Source organism: Engystomops pustulosus, chromosome 5 (genome assembly GCF_040894005.1).
Source record: "Engystomops pustulosus chromosome 5, aEngPut4.maternal, whole genome shotgun sequence".
NCBI classification, from domain to species: domain Eukaryota; kingdom Metazoa; phylum Chordata; class Amphibia; order Anura; family Leptodactylidae; genus Engystomops; species Engystomops pustulosus.
In genome coordinates, this window is record NC_092415.1 from 22,672,498 (window position 1) to 22,698,162 (window position 25,665).

At 44.7% G+C, this 25,665-nt stretch overlaps 1 protein-coding gene across 1 annotated transcript in view; it reads left to right on the forward strand.

Moving 5' to 3' along the window:
- Window positions 1-19,301, forward strand: part of NUDCD1 (NudC domain containing 1) — a 67,148-nt gene extending 47,847 nt beyond the window's left edge. Inside the window, exons 7-10 of the mRNA XM_072151319.1 lie at window positions 3,578-3,722; window positions 4,592-4,717; window positions 14,733-14,892; window positions 18,865-19,301. Coding sequence (XP_072007420.1) covers window positions 3,578-3,722; window positions 4,592-4,717; window positions 14,733-14,892; window positions 18,865-19,157 — 724 coding nt within the window. The 3' untranslated portion in view covers window positions 19,158-19,301. The remainder of the gene's footprint in view (window positions 1-3,577; window positions 3,723-4,591; window positions 4,718-14,732; window positions 14,893-18,864) is intronic.
- The last annotated feature ends 6,364 nt before the right edge of the window (window positions 19,302-25,665 follow it).

Genomic DNA, 25,665 nt, shown 5'->3' on the forward strand with positions numbered 1-25,665 from the left:
CATAAAAAAGTAAAATTTGATCCCCTCCCTGAGGGGGACTACTAGTTCAATGGTATAAAATCTGATGACATGTTACCTTTAAATGTAAGTGTGGCTTGATGTTACCAGTCTCCTTGTACCTGCTGCCATATGGACCTTGAAGAGCTCCGTAAACAAGGAGAGCGGCATTACAGGGATGGGAAAGGTACATTAATATTCCAGGATTGTCGTTTTTTCCAAATGCCCTGTGGGCGTGTCCTTTTCCTAAAAGGCAACCTGTCAGCAGAAATTGACCTAATAAGCCGCCATGAATATGTTGCCAGGTAGCTGAGCACCTTCCAGATCATGTTACTTTCATGACCCAGTGTGGTGGCATCATCCAGAAAATCTACTTTTAAGTGAGACTTAAACTGGTTGTATAAAGTCAAGGAGGTGGAGATTTTCACACTGAAGTCAAGCTCTCTCTAACTCATAAAGCCCCCTTCGCTTTTATTGATGATCCTACAGCCAGACATCACTAACCAGATCTCCTGGTTTGATGCATGATGTCAATCATAGAGGAGGAGACATTCAGAGCTCCCCACCTTGACTTCAGGAAGAGAGAGCTTGACTTCCCTGTTAAACTCTCCGCCTCCTTGACTTTATACAACCAAATTTACCTATAGCTTCCAAGTTGATTTTCTGGATCATGCCATCACACACATATAACTATGAAAGAAACAAAAATTAGAAGGTGTGATGCTGATTGACAATATACTGGTTGTGGTTTATTAGGCCAACTGCTGATGACGGGTTCCCTTTAAACCACTCCACAGCTCCTCCTCTCTACTCTGAGTAAAAGCTGTATCATAATTTTAGCTGAATAGTAGATCAATTACTCTTGACAAAGGGGAGATCTGAGCGCACAGCCGTGTGCGGACACCACCCAAGTTACAAATGTACGTTTTAGGTCCTATTTTACAATTTGATGATTACACGGATTCCCAGGGCCAATACCGAACACTCCCTTTCAGAACGTATAGCAGCCCCTGTATTTTCCTTATGATGGGACATCAAAAAGGGGATTCATCCATCCTTGGCCTGACCTTGGTTATATAGTTAGTACCAAAATAAATTGGTAAATGAGCCATTATTTGCCTTGGAACGGAACGTCCCCCTGTATGGATAGATGAAAGCCAGAACTCCTTGCCAGGGGCACAGAGCGCTCGGCGCAGCCTCCGAAACTGTGAAATCGTTCCGAGAAAGTGTTTCTCCGTCTCGACCTCTTCGGCGTTTGCATGTTTAATGCAGCATGAAGGGGAACGCATCCAAAATGACAGCGATGGAAGCGCTTAATGATTCCCTTCCAGCGCGGAACACTCCGCCGCTTCCTGAGATGAAACGTTTGTTCCATCCTGCAAATGGGGCCCCCTCCTTCCCGGCTTCTGATCGGCTTACAGGACAGACAGATTGTACTTTAATTGGGAATTTGGTTGCTGACCTTTTGCGTTAGGATAAACCCCCCTCTTCATCCTGACTGCCGTTTGATCCGACACCTTCACATCGCTCCATACGGATCATAGGCTTCACCTTCCCCTGGAACAGGCATTAGTCTAATGTGCCCCGCTATGACTGCACTTACTTTTTATTTTTTTATCCCGTAATTTCCAGGGGCCTTAGATCTCCCCACTCTATTTATTAGGTGCGATCAAAGTCGAGGGTCTCCGTCCTTTAAGGATCATCAAGGTCTCCGGCAGCGCCTTCATTTTCTGTCATTACGCATCTTTTTGTTTATCGCGGCCACTTTGGGATCTATATATACGGCAGCGCTCGCCCCCTTCCTCTGCGCTGTAATGGCATCTGAGAGCCTGTCATTTTTCGTTTTCTTTGATGAAATCCCATTTCCCCCTATTAACATGGAAAGTTTCATCTATTGATCCTAAGATTCATGTCGTCCGTCTCCGGCTTTTTTTGTTTCATGCCGACATCCCCCAATGAGTCGCTGCACAATAGAGGAGCTCTCTTGAATGCACTGCGGATCCATATTGTCCCGTGGAGACGTTCCCAGGTGCCCCATAGAGGTATTGATGCTTTTGCTTTTTCCATAAATCTCCTCTTATTGTGGTTTTGTGGGTGTGTATTGCGTTACCATAATCTATACAACATCCCTTTCAATTAAAAATCGTATAGCGTAGAGTATACAAAGCAAATAATATGTTCTCTATCTACAACAAGGCCCCCCCCCCCTCTACCTCTATATATGACATGATGTTTGATCGCTTGGGTTTCTCATTATGAGAAGAGGAGGAGTCCCATTCCCCCTCCCATCAGAATCCATCCTGATAAACCAGGGACATTACTCATAGATCCAGGCACCGGGACTGTGGGAATCTTCTTTTATTTGTTATCTATGGCCTCCTTCCTTCTAAAATCAACTTTTCTAATTATGCTAATGACTCTAAAGGGTTCTTAGGGAAAAGTCCCTCTGTGCTGTAGCTTCACAGGCTGTTACAATGAGCAGAACAGGTCTCTCCCTCCAGCTGCACTTTGTGTTGCTTCTAAATTACACAGGTAGAGGTAGGAGGGAGAGAGCAGGGGGTTGGGTGAGATCTTTTGCTCATTGTAACGGCCTGTGACCCCCCCCATTAGCATATGCTCATTAGCATAATCGTAAAAGCGTAAACCAATAATGAAAAAGGAGATGTGCTTTCGGTCATCAGGATTTGTTGGTGGAAGGGGGTCGCATTCACACTGGACAGAAACTCTGCAGAATGTGTCTGCACTATTTTACAGTATTTTTACAGTGCAGCGCCTGAGTTCAAGTTCCATCCAGGTCAACATCGGCAAAGAGCTTGTATATTCTCTCCTTGTTTGCGTGGGATTCCTCCGGGTCCTCTGGTTTCCTCCCACACTCCAAAACATACTGGTAGGTTGATTAAATTGTGAGCCCCATTGGGGACAGGGACTGATTTGGTAAACTCTGTGCAGCGCTGCGTTATCTGTGTGTGCTATATACATAACGGAATTATTATTTTAAATATTAAATCTACACTCAATATCCATCATAATACTCCATGGGCACTTACTCATAGATCCAGGCACCGTGACTGTGGTATCTTCTTTATATATGTTATCCATGGCCTCCTTCCTTCTAAAATCAACTTTTGTAATTATGCCATAAGTGCTCTGGAGGGCATTACCAGAGTCCTTCCATGATGTGGCTATACAGGCTGTTACACTGTTCAGAATCATCCTTCCTCTGTGCTGCCCGCCCCACCCTCACCCGCCTTTTCTAATCTCACGGCAGCACAATGGGAGTGGTAAGTGCTCCTGTGCAGTTACAGCACGGAGAAGCTCGGGTGACTCCTCCCAGAGCCCTTCTGGCTTATTATCACATTTTTAGAAGGAAGGAGACCATGGATAACAAATATAAGAAGATTATCACAGTCCCGGTGCCTGGATCTATGAGTAATGTCCCTGGTTTATCATGATGGATTTTCATGGTAGATTTCCTTTAAGATGCACTTCCCCTTTAAATTGCACTTTGCAACCTATACAGGATTTTTACTGTGTTATTTCAGTTATTTCTTGTTCTCTAAGCAGTTTTGTCTTCTGGCAGTGTGGAGGTCACGTTGGCAAAGAGAGAAGTGGGCAATATGTGGGCAGAGGCCATTGCTGGCGACACACAGGGTGAATTTGTTGCCGATCCAGCACAATCCGCCGCCATAGCCGAACGGCTAATGCATCTCACATCCGAGGACTTGGTAAGCGCAGCTCTAAGACTGTCACTGAGCGCTCCACACATTACTGTAATAAGGTGTAATTGTAAGAGAAGCTGTGATGGATGGACCCCGGCCGTGTCTTCCCTCATAATGAAGTCCCCTGGAGCTCGGGTCACAATATTTTCCTGTTTCTATAATGTAGATCATAGACATTGACCCCCATTCTTGTCTCACACCACCAACAAAATGGAGACTATTTTCTAGACGACCTGATGACCTTTCCTGCTCCTAGTCCTGCCATGATTTTACGGGGATGTACGGGGGCTTGTTTTTTGTGGGACAGATTGTACTTTCTAGTGGTACTCTTTCACTATGTTAGACCATTATCTGCTTCATAGCACTAGACCACCAGGGATTATTTCCATTAAACTTTGTAACTATTTGTCCAGTTACTTTATATTGTCACATTTACATATATTGTTCTCCATAGATATGGTTCCCCTAGATAGAGCTGCCTAGTGGTAAATGCTTGGCGTTACATGGACATCTTGTGTACAGGCAGTCCCCGGGTTACATACAAGATGGGTTCTGTAGGTTTGTTCTTAAGTTGAATTTGTATGTAAGTCGGAACTGTATATTTTATCATTGTAACCCCAGCCAAATTTTTTTTGGTCTCTGTGACAATTGGATTTTAAAAATGTTGGATTGTCATAAGAACCAGGATTAACAATAAATCTTCATTACAGACACCTGTGATAACTGTTATAGCTGATTATTGTAGCCTAGGGCTAAAGTACAGTAATTACCAATATCCAGAGGTCCGTTTGTAACTAGGGGTCGTATGTAAGACGAGTGTTCTTAAGTAGGGGACCGCCTGTAGTGTTACTTTATGTGCTTCTTTTAATCATCAGAACCCAAATCCAGACTGTGAGAAGCCGCCGTGCAATGCCCAGGAACTGGAAGAGTGTGACATGTCTCTCGAGGACAGTACGACCCTGTGTAGATTTGATGGTAACACCACGAAGGCTACTCATGTGGTAAGATACTGTCACCTTATAATATGACTTCATATGATAAGAGATAAATGTCTGCTGCAGGACCCCCGAGAGGAGTGTGTTATTAAATACACCACCAGGATGAACGGACGGTCTATGCCGATAACGTTGATGCGGCTGATTAATGGTTCCCCGCTCCCACACTCCAGGTGTACAACAATCCGTCAGGGCAGCCAAGACAATATAATAGACCCCGAAATCAATCCGTGCCGACAGAATAGGCAATTATAGCAATTTAAGCCGGTCAATACATTGAACACTTCCCAAACGCCATAACACCCGCATATAAACGAAGACCTTCCCGATGTTTGGCACGTGTTTAATATACATCAGCCGCTACTGAGACTTTGCATAAATCAATGATACGAGTAAATATAAGAAAGTGAGACCTGATCAGAGGAAAGTCCCTCTCTCGGACCTCTAACCGAAAATTGTTCACGGACAGTTAGAGATCACATGACCCTCCATCTGCGGCCATTTTATGGTCAGGAATCTCTGGCTGATGAGGTAACAGACAGAAGGCTTCACTTTACATATCAAGAAAGCGGAGCAGAACTCTTACTAGATGTATATTGGTAAATTACCTAATAACCTCACCTTTACACTTACACTCATTAGGTAAAATGGTCAACCCCTTTAATACTAGAAGTGTACAATTTGTGTTTTAGTTGAGTTTAGCTGGCGATAGGCTTGTCAGATCATTATCCTGCCGGATTCCTCCATATACACGCTCTGCTCAGCTAAGGGCCCATTTATCCTAGTCAGGAATCAGGGATTAACCCCAACATTCATGGTCTGGGGGTAGTCAGGAGGTCTCCATACACACACATCATCTGAAGGGTCAGGATCGGCTGTTATGTAACTAATGTTTACGTTTGTGTCAGATCACAGTTTAGGGGTAATCTATATGTAATAATCCAGAATATGGGGGTTCACTTGTCTTTATATATTTATTACTACGGGTGCAATCTAAGTACAGCACAAGGCTTGTGTTTTATCGTATCGCTCCCATCCCCCGTTCCGGCTCTCACTCTACGCTACGAGTTATTTTGTATTCCTTATTGCCTGGATGTAAGGAAAGCCGGTCAGTCTTCACACCTCGCTGCTACAGTGTCACGACTAAAGAAAAACACGGGCCGTCTCCAAATCCGGCACAGAAAGACGGCCACCGGAGCGCAGCGCAATATTAATGAGGAATATGTCGCCCTGTGCGTGCTTTACAGCTACAGAGCCAGACGTTTTCAGGCAATTATGATAATTTTTTTCCGCACACATTTGGCAATTATTTAAGTCCCCGCAATGCAAAAAAAAAAAATAATCTACAGCGGGCGAAGTCATTTTCTGCCTGGTTTTTAAGCATTTTATTTGGCACATTCTCTGCAGAACGTGAAAATTGTGTAATTAGCAAAAGTTTATTCCATAATGATGTCGGCAGATCACAATTATATTACGAAGCGAAGATGATACAGGCTCCAGCCAAAGGAAAAAGTTGCAAAAAGTCGTGCAGCCGTATCACGTGAATGTTTTCCTGCTCCGTCGTGCCATCGTTATGGAGGCAAATCCTGCGATGGATCTGAAGGTGTTCCCTGCTGTTTTCCAGGGGTTGAGAAACGGGCCTTCTTTCTTCTAAACAGAGGGCCTTGGGTAGAGTGTGTAATATTTCAACTAAAGTGCAACAACGCAACCCATGGGGAGATGTTTTGGGAAGAAAGCAGCCCCAAACAACAGGGAAAGGGGGACACCATGGATCATTTGCACATGAAAATCATTTTGTAAGTGATCATGTAGCCATCAGTTTGGCCCTTGTGAAGGTTTTTACCCGCTTCCGGGGCTTCAACTGTTGGCAAAATTCTTGCTACATATATTTTTTATTTATGAATCAATAGCTCTTCTCATGTAGAACAACTCTGCCTATTATCTTGATTACCTATGTCCATAAGTTTCTTTGTTACCCTCTTGAGTTCAGCCTAATCCTGCTGTCGCCCCTGCCGGTGCTGATATTCCCTGTGAGACCGTCATCTGTGTGTAGCTGAGAGCTGAGTGTGCGCAAATCGGTGAATTTAGAAGTCCCCTACACAGAATAGATTGACCTCTTCCCCATCAGTCCCTCCATCCCAGTCTGTGAATCTACAGAACTTTCTCTGTCTCTCTCTGCACATCAAACTGTGTCATGCACTTCTCTGCAGCCCCCTCCCCCACATTCTGCTCTCCAGACACTTTCTGCACAGCAGGGAAGCTGTTAACTCTCAGTGCTCACCCAACACAGACTATATATTACTATTGCTATATTGCTATTTCACTGCTGGTTTCTACCACTTATTCCACGTTTCTTGATGTCATGAAAGCTACCGGGCTATTCATTATATAGTCCTTTATCTTCAATATTTATTGAACAGTGGATTTACTTGTGGGGATCTCACTGGATTTACTACTAAATTACTTAAAGGAAAACTACCACTTGGAATCTACTTATTATAATAATTTGGCAATCTGTGAGCGCTATATAAATAAAGGAATTATTAAGTAGATCCAGGGGCATGTTCCCTATGTCATCCAGAGGTTGTCTATGGAGAAGGAAGGTTTGCTCTCCTTTTATCCCTAAGTCATTTATAAACTCTTATTAAATCAGGAAAGGCTTCTGGGGCGTCTTTGGGGGCTAAGGCTAGACACCCTTTGTGCACCTGTGATGTAGGAGGAAGCCAGGCTTTGTGCCTGTGCAGTAGCTTTTCGTCACCTGGTAACTTTGTGCTCTTATGTTGTGTACGTGTAAAGGGGCATCTCTGCAGAGCCTAGCGATGTGTAATGGCCTGAGCCCCCGGAAACTACAGAGGCTAGGGAGACGCCCCAGTAGCCTTTCCAGGCTTATCAGCATCTGGATGACAGATTTGCTCCTGGATCTACTCTTCTAAGTTGATTCAAGGTGGTAGTTTTCTTTTAAAGGAAACTACCATGAAAATCCATCCTGATAAACCAGGGACATTACTCATAGATCCAGGCACCGGGACTGGGGTAATCTTCTTATATTTCTTATCCATGGCCTCCTTCCTTCTAAAATCAACTTAAAATATGCTAATGAGTCCACACACTGCTCAGCAACCCCCCCCCCCCCCAAAAAAAAAAATAATATGCTTATGAGCCAGAAGGCTCTGGGTTTTACCAGAGCCCCTCCGTGTGTAGCATAAGAAAGTGTTAGACTGTGCACGAGCGCTTCTGGTGGCGGGGGGGGACCAGCATGGTGTATTCCGGCCCCGTGCCCGTGCTAGCAATTTGCTTCGTCTATCTTCTGGCCATGTAGACAAAAGTCTTTTGTATCCCCTTTTTACACACACAAAAAAACAATTTGCGAAAAACCTGAGTATTGCTTTTACATTCCCACTTTTCGGCTCTCCAGACGGCTCCTGCATCCTCCAACTATAATGCACTTTCCTTTTATGAAGAGGCCTGCGAAGACAAATGTAGCAGTGAAACATGTTTCAATGAGGCGATGGCTCCTGTAGGTGAAGGCAGAATAATCCCAAATATCACACACAAAGGTCCTCGTTGTTGCTGTACAAAGTGCAATCAGGTGTATTTTTGTCTGTTCTGAAGGCTCCTGGGATTGATTTCTGTATTTAATTGTTGTGATATTCACAGTACCCTTCAATGCCACCCGACAGGAGCTTTACACAGTAGTCACAGGAGTCATTTAACCCTTAACGAAACCGAATCGTGCCGTAACTCGACTCAAAAACGGGGAAATCTACAATTTGTAGCAATAAAGAACAGCCACGTATCTGGTAATAATGCCGTTATTTGACCCAATATCCATCCAATTTTGGTCTCCTACATGAAGCTGTTTAACCTATAGACAGAAAGAGAGGAAAATACTATTTGAAAATCAAATGCATAATTGTTAAAAACCAAAAGTGGGGTCCACAGCTGAGAAAGGACAGACAGGCCCAATCCACGTTAGTATAATGGAAATACAGGAATCTGTGGGGAGAATTAAGATAATTACAATTGTACCCGGATATGTAAAGCAGAGCGTGGAAGAAAGTATCCTTCACACCCAGAACAATTGTCCCTGAAAGCACAGGTAGGCACAGAAAGCTAATGTATGAACCCACAGCTGCTCACACGGTGTACTGGAGGGCAAGCACTGCCTGGAGTCCACCCCAACGCACTTTTCGATGCTCCATTTTTACTCAATCTACAGGTTAAACAATCTACTTGAAACCGGATGATATTGCTGAAAATACAGTTTACTCTTCGGGGTTGTACATGGGCACAAACATGGGCAGTAACTATGGGGCACGCTGGTAGAGCTCCTGGTGCACTTTCACCACCTGCGGATGCACAAGATAGGACCTCAGAAATGTGTGATAATTACGGTGTTCATTCCCAGTAGGAAGTCATTTTACTATGATCTCTGTGGACCTCGTCTAGAATTAGAATTAAGCCTACTTAGATGCTCGGAAGTATTTTGGCATGTAGCCAAATTTTACCAAAGGCAGCGACTCTGATTAGATATATAAAAAAAGAAAAATGGTCACATAAAAGGGCACCTGTCACCAAGTAGAAAATACTGAATAACAGACCTCCTATTGAGTGTAAGGAACCCTCCTCCATCGTGAATGCAGGGAACCCTCCTCCATCGCGTATGCAGGGAACCCTCCTCCATCGCGTATGCAGGGAACCCTCCTCCATCGCGAATGCAGGGAACCCTCCTCCATCGTGAATGCAGGGAACCCTCCTCCATCGTGTATGCAGGGAACCCTCCTCCATCACGAATGCAGGGAACCCTCCTCCATCGCGTATGCAGGGAACCCTCCTCCATCGCGTATGCAGGGAACCCTCCTCCATCGCGTATGCAGGGAGCCCTCCTCCATCGCGTATGCAGGGAGCCCTCCTCCATCGCGTATGCAGGGAACCCTCCTCCATCGCGAATGCAGGGAACCCTCCTCCATCGCGAATGCAGGGAGCCCTCCTCCATCGCGTATGCAGGGAGCCCTCCTCCATCGCGTATGCAGGGAGCCCTCCTCCATCGCGAATGCTCGCAGGCCGTTACAATGAGCAGAACTTGTCTCACCATCCCCCTGCTCTCTCTCACTCCTCCCTTTTCTACCTGTTATCTGGTAGCAGGGTGAAGGGATACCTGCTCTGCTCAATGTAGCAGCTTGTGAAGCTACAGCACAGAGGAGCTCTGGAAACGCACCTAGAGCCCAGTGTCACTTACATCACCGGAGCATTGATTTTGGACGGAAGAAGCCTGTAGATAACATATATAATATATAAGAATATTATCACAGTCTCGGAGCCTGGATCTATGAGTAAGTGTCCCTGGTTTATCATGATGGATTTTAATGGCAGGGGGAAGGGAGACCTGCTCAGCTTATGGTAACTGCCTGTGAAGCTATAGCACTCAGGAGCTCTGGTATGCCCCCCCCCCCCTGTGCCCTTTAATATCATTAGCATAATTATAAATGATGATTTTAGAAGGAAGGAGGCCATGGATAACAAATGTAAGAAGATGACCACAGTCGTGTTGCCTGAATCTATGAGTAAGTGTTTATCATGATAATTTCTGATGGTAGCTTTCCTTCAACCACTACGTGCACCAGGATGTACTATTACATCCTGGTGTTGCAGGGGGTGTATGCAGAGAGCTCACAGGCTGAGCTCTCTCCATACACAGCGGGTGTCAGCTGTATAATACAGCTGACACCCGCCTGTTACTGCCACGGTCAGTGCTGGCAGTAACAGGCTCGGCACCTAAATTACCTTCCAATGGGCACCGCCTTCTTGGAAGGCCTATCGCCACCCCCTCGTGACGTCATCATAGAGACTCGTAAGCTTACCATGTGTAATGCAGGCTATTATATCAAAATTTCTATATACTGTAATACAGTAGTATTGCAGTATTATGTATGAGCAATCAGACCCTGTAGGGTTAAAGTACTCTAGAGGATCTGAAATAATAGTAAAAAAATATATATATATAAAAAAAAAAAAAATTAAATGTAAAAGTTAAAATCGCCCCCTTTTCCCTATATCACAAAATAAACAGTAAAAATCATACACATATTCAGTATCATCGCCTCCCAAAATGCCACTTTTCACCATTTTTCCATCCATGAATATTAGAAGAAAAAGGATCAAACAGTCAGATCCCAAATTGATACAAATTAAAACGCCAGTACGTACCACAAAAATTGACACCATACGTGGATCCACGCACCGAAGAGTGAAAAAGTTATTGGCCTCAGAATTTGGCAAATTGGCAAATCATTTTTTTTTTTGTACAAAAGATTTCCAATTTTTTTTTTTTAAATCTATTAAAACCTAATATAAATTTGGTATTCCTGTGATCGTATCGACCCAAAGAATAAAGAGGAGGCGTCATTTAGAGCGCAGAATGAAAGCCGTAAAAAACCGGAGCCCACAAGGACACACCGCACCACATCTCTGTCAATGTAAAAATAAAAAAAGTTAGCTCTTCTGGAATGAGGGGAGTGAAAAACAGAAACACAAAAATGAAAAAGGGCTGAGTCGTGTAAGGGTTAATACCTACTCCCTACAACGTGTCCCAGCCTGAGCTGGCATTGTGCTCGGCATTGTCTTCCTCCTCGCTCTATTTCTCTCTTTTGTTTGTGCCGTTCTGGTATTAGAATATTTATGGGCTCGTCATCTGTAAGCGAATCGGTAAGAACGTGTCTCTTTGATGTTCCCTTGTGCATCTCATAAGACAATGGCTTCTCTACGGGAAATCTAGACTGCATCACTTAGATTCCTGTAGAATTCAGGAAAACCACAAAGAATCTAATATCAGTTCGTCAGGCCATGGATGACAAATATAAGAAGATTACCACAGTCACAATGCCTGGATCTATGATTAGTGTCCCTGGTTTATTATGTGCGATTTTGACCATGGACTACAACATTTGACCACGACTACACAATGGAATCTACTTACCAGAGTAGATCCAGGGGCAGATTCCCTATCCATGTGTCATCCTTTAAAGGAAACCACTCACAGGTTCTTACATCCAATGGTTTAGTCTCCTAAATCGCCCTCTACGTGGCCACATACAAAAAAAGTGGAGTGACTTTTTACAAAAAGCGCAATTCATGAATCTGGCGTTGCACCAGCAGTAGTTCTATGTTTACGCCAGAATAGTGAAGTGGCGGGAATAGTCCTGTGTGACTTTTGAGCAATTAAAAGTTGCAAAAACCCTCAATGTGACTTTTATACGCCAAAAAGCCCAGCAAAACCAATGATAAATCTCCCCTTTGTCTTGTTGGAATGTTGGGCCCAGTCTGAGGTCCAGAGCACTCTGGAAGAGGTTTTCATCCAGGATATCTCTGTACTTGGCCACATCTTATTTCTTATAGCCTGGGAGTTTTTCATGTGTTTTTTGCAAACGGTATGTGGGCTTGGTGACTGGTAGAGGCTGCAGTGATGGGAGAAAGTTCCACAAAGTCGCCTATCTCCCTACTACATCTCTGGAGCTCAGCCACAGTGATGTTGGGGTTCTTCTTTACCTTTCTCACCAAGGCTCTACTCCCACAAGTGCTTAGTGGCTGGAGGGCCAGGGTGAGGAAGAGTCGTGGTCATCCTAAACTTCTTCGATGTAAGGATTATGGAGGCCTCTGTACTCTTATAAACCTTGAGTACTCCAGAAATTCTTTTGTAACCTTGGCCAGATCTGTGCCTTGCCACAATTCTGTCTCGGAGCTCCTTGGGCAGTTCCTTAGACCTCATGATTCTCATGCACTGTGACTGGACTCCAATGAAGGGGTAGAACCATCTCTGGGAGAATCAGAAGGAAATGGACAGCATGTGAGTTACATATGAGTGTCACAGCAAAGGGTCTGCAAACTAATAACCATGTGATATTTCAGTTTTTCTTGTAGACATTTTTGCTAATTTAAACATTTCTATCAAGATGGGGTGCAGACTGTGCATTAATGAACAAATAAAAAGGACTTTTTTTTTACCTTACCAATTGGCTGCAATGAAACAGAGGGAAAGATTTAAAGGGGTCTGAATATTTCCCGTACCCGCTGTACTTAATCACATAATTTCTATGCTCTTTATTTTTCCTTTGAGTCCCATTTTCTGTTACAGTCTCCACCTCTACATCTTATATCTAACCTTCTGTTACCATTAGTATGAGCTGAGCGTGTATCGTGCCGGAGGAGAAGCCTGGCTGTCAGACGCATCACCCTGAACACTGCGCTCCCGCTCTCCTCTTTTCATCACCACTGTCTTTGACAATTAATATTTAATTTGAGAAATGCCATATAGAATGACACTTAAAAGGAACACGGGCCATGTAATTTATTCAGTAATTCTCAAGTGGACTTTTCAGAGATTTGAAAAGCTTCAAAATGTAGAATGCGGCGCATCTTAAAGACAGTCCTTCTGCTAGATGCCAAGATCAGTCATGGGGATATCACCTCTGTTATGAGACAATGCGGTGCGGCAGATGCTGAGCGCAATGTGGAGGAGGATAAGGAGCCTGTCTGGAGGCTGACGCTCTTGTCTGTAATTGTATGGGACAATTTAAGAAAAAAAACCTTTAATCTGGAAAGTACAATGGACCTCAATAGTTCATATCTGTGAGCTGTCAATAATAATCGACAATAACCCAATTTATGATTAAGGGCGGGTGTTCCACTTGAAACGCGTTGACGTTTTACACTCCTATGGATTGTTATCGGTGATTTTACCCAAATAAATATGTTGGATGTCAGGAAATCTGGCTGGACCGTGACTTTACTTCATGAATAACCCAATTCCACAAATGAACTGCCCGCGTTAGGGGTGGTCCCAGAGCTATACTGCTTCCTCAGGCTCCACCGAGGTGCCATCACATGTTACCGTTCTCCCGAAGGGATAGTAAGGAATAGTGCACCCCAAAGGGAAATAAGCCGAGAGAGTCAGGATCTGCAGCGAACAAAGAAGCACTGAAGAAATTCAGGTACAAAGCAATACAAGCAAATCAAAGGCCTGACTTCATCAATCTCCTCCCTGGCAGACGAAGGGTCCGATGCTGAGGTCTGGGCTAGCTGTGCCTCTCTTTCTCAGACACCTAGTACTGTGGTCACAGGCTGGAGCCTATGGTCTAGGCAGAATATCCCCATCTCCGCTTCTTCTCCTGGTTGCTCAGGTAGACTGGCAGTCTTCTCCTCCAAGCTTTCTTTCCTAACTGAAAGACCCTAGGGACTGGGACTGTACTTTTTATATACCTTCTATATCAGCACAAACAAAGACAAAACATTCTCCAATAGACTTACATTAAGTCCCCATAATTTTCTATGGCAGAAAGTTTCGAAAGTGGTAAACAACTTTCCAGGTCGGACTGTCTGCTTTTCTAGTAAACAAGTCCTGTGTTTTTCTCCTGCAAAACAATTTCTTCTATAGCTTTAGCTAGAGATACAAAGTCTGAAATGTCTCTGTGTTCATTAACCCTACAAGTCTAATAAATACTAATACTTATAAACAGAATGTATATAACAGAACACTATAGATTAATGCAGTGTAATCCTACATGTATAATAAAGTAAGAGGTGCCGACATTGTGTAGGGGAAATATTCAAATGACTGAAGTTTCATGCTCCTCTGCTCCGGGGCACTACAGACACCATTAAGGTATAAACTCTATGGGGCAGATTTCTAAAAGTGTCCTAAGGTTAGACTAGACAGTCTTATTCTACACCAGATTCCTAAAAATGTCTTGTGCTGGGTGATAAATCTAGTGCAGTATAAGACTGTCTGGTTATACCCTGCACCTCCTTAGTTGGCTTACTTTACACCAGAAAATTAGGACAAATTCTGTCGGGTCAGCAGTATTTTTGGCACACAATCACGCCCATTTTGTAGAGCTAGTCATAGGATTGCTAGAAAACAGCATAAAACCCTTTATAAATGTGGTGCCGACAGTTTTTAGTGCATAAATAATAAACCTCCCCCTATATTTTTCTAAAGATCCTCATGTATTTTTTATTTTCACAGGTAAATCTTGGAGGCAACCAATTCCTTTTTTCCCTTGAAGCCGCACCAGAACTGATGCCGTGCTTCTCCTTGAGACATGATGTGGACGCCCTGATGTGGCAGCCGGTGTCCAGCCAAGGGGACAATTTATGGGACCATGCAGCAACGTTCAATGCTCTAGGTAAGCCGGCAAGGGTGGGATCCGGTATACAGGTACACAATCTATCATGTTATCATCTTAAGATCAGAATGAACAAATATGGTCATTCTTGACCTCACCGCTATGGACTTGGGTGTCGCCAAGACATTGACCCTGTAAATAGAATTCCGTCCTTTTATCGTCAGACAACTTTTATGGTCTATATAATGAATGTGGAAGTGGTTCTTGAAATGACATCAAGAATTAGTCACTAGGCAGAACACTCCCCACCCTGGGCTGTTCCCGAGGCAGAACACTCCCCACCCTGGGCCGTCCAGGAGGCAGAACACTCCCCACCCTGGGCCGTCCAGGAGGCAGAACACTCCCCACCCTGGGCCGTCCAGGAGGCGGAACACTCCCCACCCTGGGCCGTCCAGGAGGCGGAACACTCCCCACCCTGGGCCGTCCAGGAGGCGGAACACTCCCCACCCTGGGCCGTCCAGGAGGCGGAACACTCCCCACCCTGGGCCGTCCAGGAGGCGGAACACTCCCCACCCTGGGCCGTCCAGGAGGCGGAACACTCCCCACCCTGGGCTGTCCAGGAGGCGGAACGGTCCCCACCCCACGTTGTCCGCAAAGCAGAACGCTCTCCACCCCACAACGTCCGCAAAGCAAAACGCTCCCCACGCGGGCTGTCCACGAGGCAGAACGCTTCCCACCTTGGGCCATCGGCGAGGTGGCACACTCCCACCCTGGGCCATCCATGAGGTGGAACACTCCCCACCCTGGGCAGTCCACAAGTCATAAGTCTCCACTCCAGGCAGTAGAAAGCTAAGTGTTGTAGATGTGTAGCATTAGGGGCTCATTTTTTGCTTTATTGCTTATTTTATTATGTTTTTACGCCTTTTACATATTATTCTCAAAGGTTTTGCTGACCAGAACATCAGATCTTTAAGTGGGTTATTTTGATACTGCAACTTTCGCCATAAACTAACACATTATCCGATGCCTCTCCTCAAAAGCTGGCCATCCGCAAATGAGAGGAGAGTGTTTAAGATGGTGTGAAAATGAAATTGGTGTTGTGAGGTGAAGCTATATAGAATCCGAAGACTGCTGCACTCAGGCTATTAATTATAACACATGGATGTCTCACAAGTAATAAGGCCCATACAAGAGCCTACTAATGGCCAGAGAGACCTAGGAGATGTGATGTACAACAAGACCACCATGAGTGACCTGTAGAAACTCAAAGTAATGTAAATTTAAAGAGCACAAACGCTGACTAGACACTTTTAAGCTTTACTATATTTTCAGGGAATCTTAAAGGGAACCTGTCATCACGTTCACATGCTTTTTTGTATAAAAATCCATAGCTCAGATACAGGAAAAATTACTTTTAAGAAAATTGCTGGCACCCTGTCACAAGGAGCATGTTTTCTCTTCTCCAACGTCTCCCTCCACTTCCTCATTCTACCCCTCCCTCAGGAATTCTCTTCAGCCAACATGGTATGGTATGTGAGATCAGGCTTATTGTATCTAGATCTCTAGAATAGTCTTTAACCCCTTTCTGCCGATGCAATTTTACATTTCAGTTTTTTGCTCTCCATCTATAAAAATCAATAACTCTGTGCAGGGATTTTACGACTGATCCATGTGGCAAGTGGTTACAGATCAAGCTGAATAACAGGTCGCTTAACATAACAGGCCGTACACTAGGCGCAAACACTCCCCTCTCAGGCCATACACACGGTGCAACACTCCTGTTCTCAGTATGTACACTTGGCACCACACTCTTCTCGGTATGTACACTTGGCGCCACACTCCCTTCTCGTTATGTACACTTGGCGCCACACTTCCTTCTCGGTATGTACACTGGCGCCACACTTCCTTCTCGGTATGTACACTGGCGCCACACTTCCTTCTCGGTATGTACACTTGGCGCCACACTTCCTTCTCGGTATGTACACTGGCGCCACACTTCCTTCTCGGTATGTACACTGGCGCCACACTTCCTTCTCGGTATGTACACTTGGCGCCACACTTCCTTCTCGGTATGTATACTGGCGCCACACTTTCTTCTCGGTATGTACACTGGCCGCCACACTTCCTTCTCGGTATGTACATTGGCGCCACACTTCCTTCTCGGTATGTACACTGGCGCCACACTTCCTTCTCGGTATGTACACTTGGCGCCACACTTCCTTCTCGGTATGTATACTGGCGCCACACTTCCTTCTCGGTATGTACACTGGCGCCACACTTCCTTCTCGGTATGTACACTGGCCACCACACTGCCTTCTCGGTATGTACACTTGGCGCCACACTCCCTTCTCGGGATGTACACTTGGCCGCCACACTTTCTTCTCGGTATGTATACTGGCGCCACACTCCTGTTCTCTGTATGTACATTTGGTGCCACACTTTCTTCTCGGTATGTACACTGGCCGCCACACTCCCTTCTCGTTATGTACACTGGCCGCCACACTCCCTTCTCGGTATGTACACTTGGTGCCACACTTTCTTCTCGGTATGTACATTGGCTGCCACACTCCCTTCTCGGTATGTACACTGGCCGCCACAATCCCTTCTCAGTATGTACACTTGGCGCCACACTTTCTTCTCGGTATGTACACTGGCCGCCACACTCCCTTCTCGGTATGTACACTGGCCGTCACACTCCCTTCTCGGGATGTACACTTGGCCGCCACACTTTCTTCTCGGTATGTATACTGGCGCCACACTCCCGTTCTCTGTATGTACATTTGGTGCCACACTTTCTTCTCGGTATGTACACTGGCCGCCACACTCCCTACTCGGTATGTACACTTGGTGCCACACTTTCTTCTCGGTATGTACATTGGCTGCCACACTCCCTTCTCGGTATGTACACTGGCCGCCACAATCCCTTCTCAGTATGTACACTTGGCGCCACACTTTCTTCTCGGTATGTACACTGGCCGCCACACTCCCTTCTCGGTATGTACACTGGCCGTCACACACCCTTCTCGGGATGTACACTTGGCCGCCACACTTTCTTCTCGGTATGTATACTGGCGCCACACTCCCGTTCTCTGTATGTACATTTGGTGCCACACTTTCTTCTCGGTATGTACACTGGCCGTCACACTCCCTTCTCGGTATGTACACTTGGCCGCCACACTTTCTTCTCGGTATGTACACTGGCGCCACTCTCCCGTTCTCTGTATGTACATTTGGTGCCACACTTTCTTCTCGGTATGTACACTGGCCGCCACACTCCCTTCTCGGTATATACATTTGGTGCCACACTTTCTTCTCGGTATGTACACTGGCGGCCACACTCCCTTCTCGGTATGTACACTTGGCGGCCACACTTCCTTCTCGATATGTACACTGGCTGCCACACTCCCTTCTCGGTATGTACACTGGCGCCACACTTCCTTCTCGATATGTACACTGGCTGCCACACTCCCTTCTCGATATGTACACTGGCCGCCACACTCCCTTCTCGGTATGTACACTGGCCGCCACACTCCCTTCTCGGTATGTACACTGGCCGCCACACTCCCTTCTCGGTATGTACACTTGGCGTCACACTCCCTTCTCGGTATGTACACTTGGCGTCACACTCCCTTCTCGGTATGTACACTGGCCGCCACACTCCCTTCTCGGTATGTACACTGGCCGCCACACTCCCTTCTCGGTATGTACACTGGCCGCCACACTCCCTTCTCGGTATGTACACTGGCCGCCACACTCTCCACCTCTCAGGCCGTAAGCTTGGCGCAACAGTTGCCCTACAGTGACCAATATAGGAATGATGTAGTAGTTCACACTTCCAGGCAGAGTGACAACTTAGAGTCTCCTTCTTTAGGCCGATAAGGGTGGAAACACCCACTATAACACTTAAGCCCAAATTATAGTCACATTTTGGCAGACCTCCCCATACCGCTGAGCACCATCCCACATAAGGCCACGTGTAAATGGCCACAGTCCACCTCCTTCTCAACCCTTAACAATTGTGTCTCCTTCCAGGATACGTCCAAGCGTCAAAACAAGACAAGAAGTTTTTCACCTGCGCACCAAACTTCTCCTACGCAGCCCTGTGCGAGTGCGTCCGTCGGATATTCATCTACCGCCAGCCTACCCCTGTGTCTACAGTATTGTACAACAGGAAGGAGGGCAGACACGTAGGACAGGTTGCTAAGCAGCAGGTAGCGAGCCTGGAGAGCAGCGATCCCATCTTAGGCTTTCAAGCTTCCAACGAGCGACTGTTTGTTCTAACCACAAAGAAGTTATTTGTAATAAGGGTAAACACTGCCGGCTAATGAGCCGTCCCCGCGCCCGCTTTCATCTGCGCTCGCTGCCGCGCACAATACTCCTACATGAGCTTTTGAAGTTTGTATCCAGGCTGCAGCATTTTTTAAAATGGTTTCATATTCTTCTTCTCCACCAATAAAATATTAAAAGCCGATGTGTCCCGTATGTTCTATAAATGACTACAAAAGGAACAGTCTATAGGTCTCTGATATGACCTGAATCTTCATGTCTGAGTAGGAACATGGCGGGTCATCCTAACCAATGAGTGACCTCAAGGGTTCATTGTGGGGGAATTAGTCACTGAAAGCTGACGATCTGAAACTGAACTGAAAGCTGACGATCTATCCAACCCCCCGACCAGGCCACCCGAACACAGACAACTGAACTCCTTCCCGCACTCGCCCATCCCCCCCTTCACGCTGGCACAGACTCGCACCGGCCCCTCGCACCACCACCCGCAAGGACAATAAAAACGGAAGGTAAAGTTATATGTATTCATATGTATCTATGTATGTATGTGTGTGTGTGTGTGTGTGTGTGTGTGTGTGTGTATATATATATATATATATATATATATATATATATATATATATATATATATATATATATATATATACACTCATCATTCATACATACATACACAGTATATGCGATGTGTATAATATATATATGTAATATGCCTATGCTGTATGTGTGTTTATGTATATGCTGTATGAGTATTTATGGTGTGTGTGTATGTAGGTGTGTATTTGCTGTATGTATGAGTATATGCTGTGTGTATATGCAGTATGTGTGTATATGTTCTGTTTACACTGTATGTATGAATATATACAGTTAGTATATACTGTATACATTAGTATATGATGTGTATATACTTATATGTATGTATATAATGTGTGTATGCAAATGTGATGTGTATATACTGTATGTATTAGTATATGATGTGTATATACTTATATGTATGTATATAATGTGTGTATGCAAATGTGATGTGTATATACTGTATGTATTAGTGACTTATATAAATTACCTGCACTGGCTATTAGCGAGCTGCTAAGTGAAGAGAAAATCACACTGATGCTGCTCCTTTTCATTTGTTTCATTTGGTACGGAGAGTTGGATGGGGCAAGACTCAGGTGGCAGTGATTCTTGCTCCATCCAACTCTCCGTACCGAAAGTAGTGATGTCACAGGTACCTCCGACAGAGCCATCGCCCGGGGCTTCTTCATGGCAACTGTTCCAGTAGCAAGTATTGAGCTAAGAGGATTATCTAAGAAGATCACAACTTGGTTTAGACTTACCCAAGTTTCTGAGCATCATCAGATGTAGCATTGATGTCCCGAAACTAACCGGAAGGATCCCCTCAAAGCACAACGATAACGCCGCTGAAACACAAGGAATGAGCAGCTTCTGAATAACATCCAATCTAGGTTAGTGCAAAATATCATCGTATTCAGTGTGATTTTCTCTTCACTAATAGCCAGCGCAGGTAATTTATAGAAGTCATTTAAGAAATATAACCTTTGGTTACAGTGTCAGTATGAGGGCATACTGTTATTACCAGCGAAGGCAACTCACAACGTCAAGTTCCCCGGTATACTATTTGCCCCGGTATACTATTTGCCCCGGTATACTATTTGCCCCAGTGTGTTTAATAACTTTGTATGTATTGGTGTATAAATGTATATATGAGGGCAATAATGTGTGCCTATAAGTGTATACAAGTATATAAAAGTGAGTGTATGAGTTTAAAACTTTGTGGGGGTCATTTACTAAGGGCCCGATTCGCGTTTTCCCGACGTGTTACCTGAATATTTCCGATTTGTACCGATTTTCCCTGAATTGCCCCGGGATTTTGGCGCATCGGCGCTGGCATGCACGCAAAGGAAATCGGGGGGCGTGGCCGAAAGAAAACCCGACGGATTCGGAAAAACCGCCGCATTTTAAAAAACGGAAGTGTCCCAGAGCTTGCACTTACCTTCATCCAGGATAGGCCGGTGTATTTGAGTGCGTTCCGATGCTCTTCAGCGCAGCAGCGCCACCTGGTGGTCGTCGGAGGAACTACCTTGATGAATCCCGGCCGGACCCGAATCCACCGCAGAGAACGCGTCGCTGGATCGCGAACGGACCGGGTAAGTAAATCTGCCCCTGTGTGTGTGTGTGTGTAAAATAAATGTGTGTGTATATGAGTGCATAAATGTGTGTGATTTTATAAAGGTGTCTGTACATGTATATGTATGGGGGCCCCCATGCAGACATCCGCTATGGGGCTCGGCCTCTCCTAGTTACTCCCCTGAATGTAAGTGACATTTTTAGAAATCATTTAAAAATTCCTTCCCTTTAGTAAACCAGAGTGCAGTTTTCCAAGTCCATGACTACTTCTTTAAAGGGAATCCGTCATCAGTTTTGACCGTAATAAACTGCAGACAGTGCTAGTTATAGGTTCTGGAAAGCTGTGCAGCCATACCTTTATGTGTCTATTAAGTAACAGCAGGACTGTGAAAAGTGAATTTTTTTATTCCAGGTTATTCCAGGTTTGTATCTCCTGCAAGTTCTCTAAATGGGTCTTTCTGCCTGAAGAGCTTTTTGCAATGAACCGTTCCACAGCCTCCCCCCCCCCCCCCCTGCTACCAGTGACTGCTGTAAGTATCCAACCAAAATCCTGATACAGCTCCTACTTGTAGCAGAGGGGATGGGCTCTGGGGCAGCATAGTGTAGAAAGCTCTTCAGGCTGAAATACCTGCTCGGAGACTTTACAAGAGATATGATTACACAGATCTCCAGGGCGGCTCCCTCCATGGAGCTGTTGAACATTTTTTTATTATTTCCTGCTTTAAGTAAAAACCACAAACACTTTTACCTTGAAAGTCGCTCTAAAACATCTATTCTCTGATGAAAGGACTCTGTTTGTTCTGCCCCGATCTATATGGTAAAGCAATATTAATTGTACAAGCTGCACACAGGAAGTGTTAGTGCTGTAGCAGCCAAAAAGGACAGTATATCTAAGAGTTTTCATGGGGATACCTAAACCCATTGTAATAATTATGTGAATAAATTATGTTTTTTTTTTTTAATGTAATTCTCTCTTGCACTGTGGTTAAACAATCTACATATAACTCTTCTCATCTTACTTTAGGTGATTGTGTTGATCCATGTTCCACATAGTCAGTTGACATCTCACTATCGGGGGTCCACCTGTATATTTATATGCTGAACTAAAGAAGGAGATTAGTCCAAGGCTGAGATGTAGAAACACGCATACACAATGCAAAGTTCAAGAGCATAGACCGAAACAGTGATCTAATAGGAAACAATATAATGGTAATGACTGGCATGATCCATCCTCTTGGGATCCAGCCGCCGATAGGATTCAGGATGAAGTCGCTTTTCCCTACCGGTGGCCGTCCTCTCCTAGGCACTTGATATAATGAATGAAAGGCTTTGGCGGTGGCAGTCACATTAATGAGAGGGCAGCGTAATTGGCGTAGCCGCTCATGACTATTATTACCTTATCAGTCTTGAGTACAACTATTAAAGGTTTTTCAGATTTTTCAATTATTTTCACTTATTTTACTCTTGGTACTTAAACTCCCTCCAGGCGTCCTTTCAACTCTAAATACCGTACACGAGAAATAACACCAGCCGCTGCCTACACACAGGGAAAGTGTTTAGAGATTTAATACTGAAAGAACAGCGAAGGGAGAAGGGGCTCATGTTCTTTTTCTTAAGTGGAAGAACGGCTTAGAGTTGACTTTTCGAGAGTAAAAAATACTGGGTCCTTCATCAGCCCTGCAACTAAGACAGCGTTATCTATATAGAGGTCATTGTACAGGGAGGGGAGGAGATAAGCTGTGACATCATCTATTGTCAGTAGTGATGTAATGATGGGTCAGTGTTATCTATATAGAGGTCATTGTACATGGAGGGGGAGGAGATAAGCTGTGACATTATCTATTGTCAGTAGAGTTGTAATGATGGGTCAGTGTTATCTATATAGAGGTCATTGTATAGGGAGGCGGAGGAGATAAGCTGTGACATCATCTATTGTCAGTAGTGATGTAATGATGGGTCAGTGTTATCTATATAGAGGTCATTGTACAGGGAGGGGGAGGAGATAAGCTGTGACATCATCTATTGTCAGTAGTGATGTAATGATGGGTCAGTGTTATCTATATAGAGGTCATTGTACAGGGAGGGGAGGAGATAAGCTGTGACATCATCTATTGTCAGTAGTGATGTAATGATGGGTCAGTGTTATCTATATAGAGGTCATTGTACAGGGAGGGGGAGGGGATAAGCTGTGACATCATCTATTGTCAGTAGTGATGTAATGATGGGTCAGTGTTATCTATATAGAGGTCATTGTACAGGGAGGGGGAGGAGATAAGCTGTGACATCATCTATTGTCAGTAGTGATGTAATGATGGGTCAGTGTTATCTATATAGAGGTCATTGTACAGGGAGGGGAGGAGATAAGCTGTGACCTCATCTATTGTCAGTAGTGATGTAATGATGGGTCAGTGTTATCTATATAGAGGTCATTGTACAGGGAGGGGGAGGGGATAAGCTGTGACATCATCTATTGTCAGTAGTGATGTAATGATGGGTCAGTGTTATCTATATAGAGGACATTGTACAGGGAGGGGGAGGAGATAAGCTGTGACATCATCTATTGTCAGTAGTGATGTAATGATGGGTCAGTGTTATCTATATAGAGGACATTGTACAGGGAGGGGGAGGAGATAAGCTGTGACATCATCTATTGTCAGTAGTGATGTAATGATGGGTCAGTGTTATCTATACAGGGGTCATTGTACAGGGAGGGGAGGAGATAAGCTGTGACATCCTCTATTGTCAGTAGTGATGTAATGATGGGTCAGTGTTATCTATATGGAGGACATTGTACAGGGAGGGGGAGGAGATAAGCTGTGACATCATCTATTGTCAGTAGTGATGTAATGATGGGTCAGTGTTATCTATATAGAGGACATTGTACAGGGAGGGGGAGGAGATAAGCTGTGACATCATCTATTGTCAGTAGTGATGTAATGATGGGTCAGTGTTATCTATACAGGGGTCATTGTACAGGGAGGGGAGGAGATAAGCTGTGACATCCTCTATTGTCAGTAGTGATGTAATGATGGGTCAGTGTTATCTATATGGAGGACATTGTACATGGAGGGGGAGGAGATAAGCTGTGACATCATCTATTGTCAGTAGTGATGTAATGCTGGGTCAGTGTTATCTATATAGAGGTCATTGTACAGGGAGGGGGCGGAGATAAGATGAGGGTAAGCAGACTTTCAGTCTTGGATTTCTACCTGTATGCTTTCTGTAAGAAGTTACTTATCTATCGTTGACCATGTCCCGATACCTACTACCTCGTGTTACCCAAAGTCTACTCCAGAGTGTTGTGAGGGATAGGTCCCAGGGAGCAGGGTCATCATTATGACTCCTATACATAATTTTCAAAGCTGATATGCAGAGGTTCACCTGTCGTAGACTTTTGTATGGCCGATATTTCGGTGTGCCGCCAGTAGGAGATACAACTTGGGTGAAGGATCCCAAACCGGGCCATATCCTGTACTCCATTTTCCTGTTTGATTGCCGAAGAAGAGTCTTAAACTTATCTTGATGTCTCTGTGCTGCATATCTCACCAGTGACCTTACATGAAAAGGGTCACCTGATCACCCGAGCCTGACTCCTTTGACGCCCTGTGATCAGATGTGACTTCTCCCTTTCCTTGTAGGGAGACGTAATAATATTTGGCGCCATTTCACATAAGACTGCTCACATCTCCATCAGGGTTTGTGTTTTTCTGTTTTATTACATGTTGGTCCGGATGGACATTAAAGGGAACCTGTCAGCAGAAATTGACCTAATACACCATTACCAGTATGTTGTTAAAGTAGATTAACACTTTCCAGATTAGGGTTGCACTGATACCAGAATTTCACGGCGACACGATATCTTGAGATGTACGTTATACGATACTCGATAAGATATTTTCATCAGATCGGTATCACATGCAGTTAGGTATTTTTACTTTAAGGAAATCTACCATCAATCCATCATGATAAACCAGGGACACTTACTAATAGATCCAAACATCATGACTATATGGTAATCTTATATTTCCTATCCATGGCCTCAATCCTTAAATCAGCTTTTAAAATTATGGTGATGAGGGGACATTACCAGAGCCCCTCCTTGCTGCAGCTTCACATGTTATTACAATGAGCAGAACATGGCTCACCCAATCATCTGCTCTTTCCCTTCTCCTTCTGCCTGTGTTATATAGCAGCAGTAGAAAGTGCATGGGGAGGCCAGACCTGCTCTGCACAGTGTGACAGCCTGTGAAGCTACAGCACCGAGGATCTCTGGAAACACCCACCAGAGCCCTTCAGGCTCATTCGCATAATAATAAAAGTTGATTTAAAAAGTAAGGCGGCCATAGGTAACAAAGAAGATTACCACAATCCCGGTGCCTGGATCAATGAGTAAGTGTCCCTGGT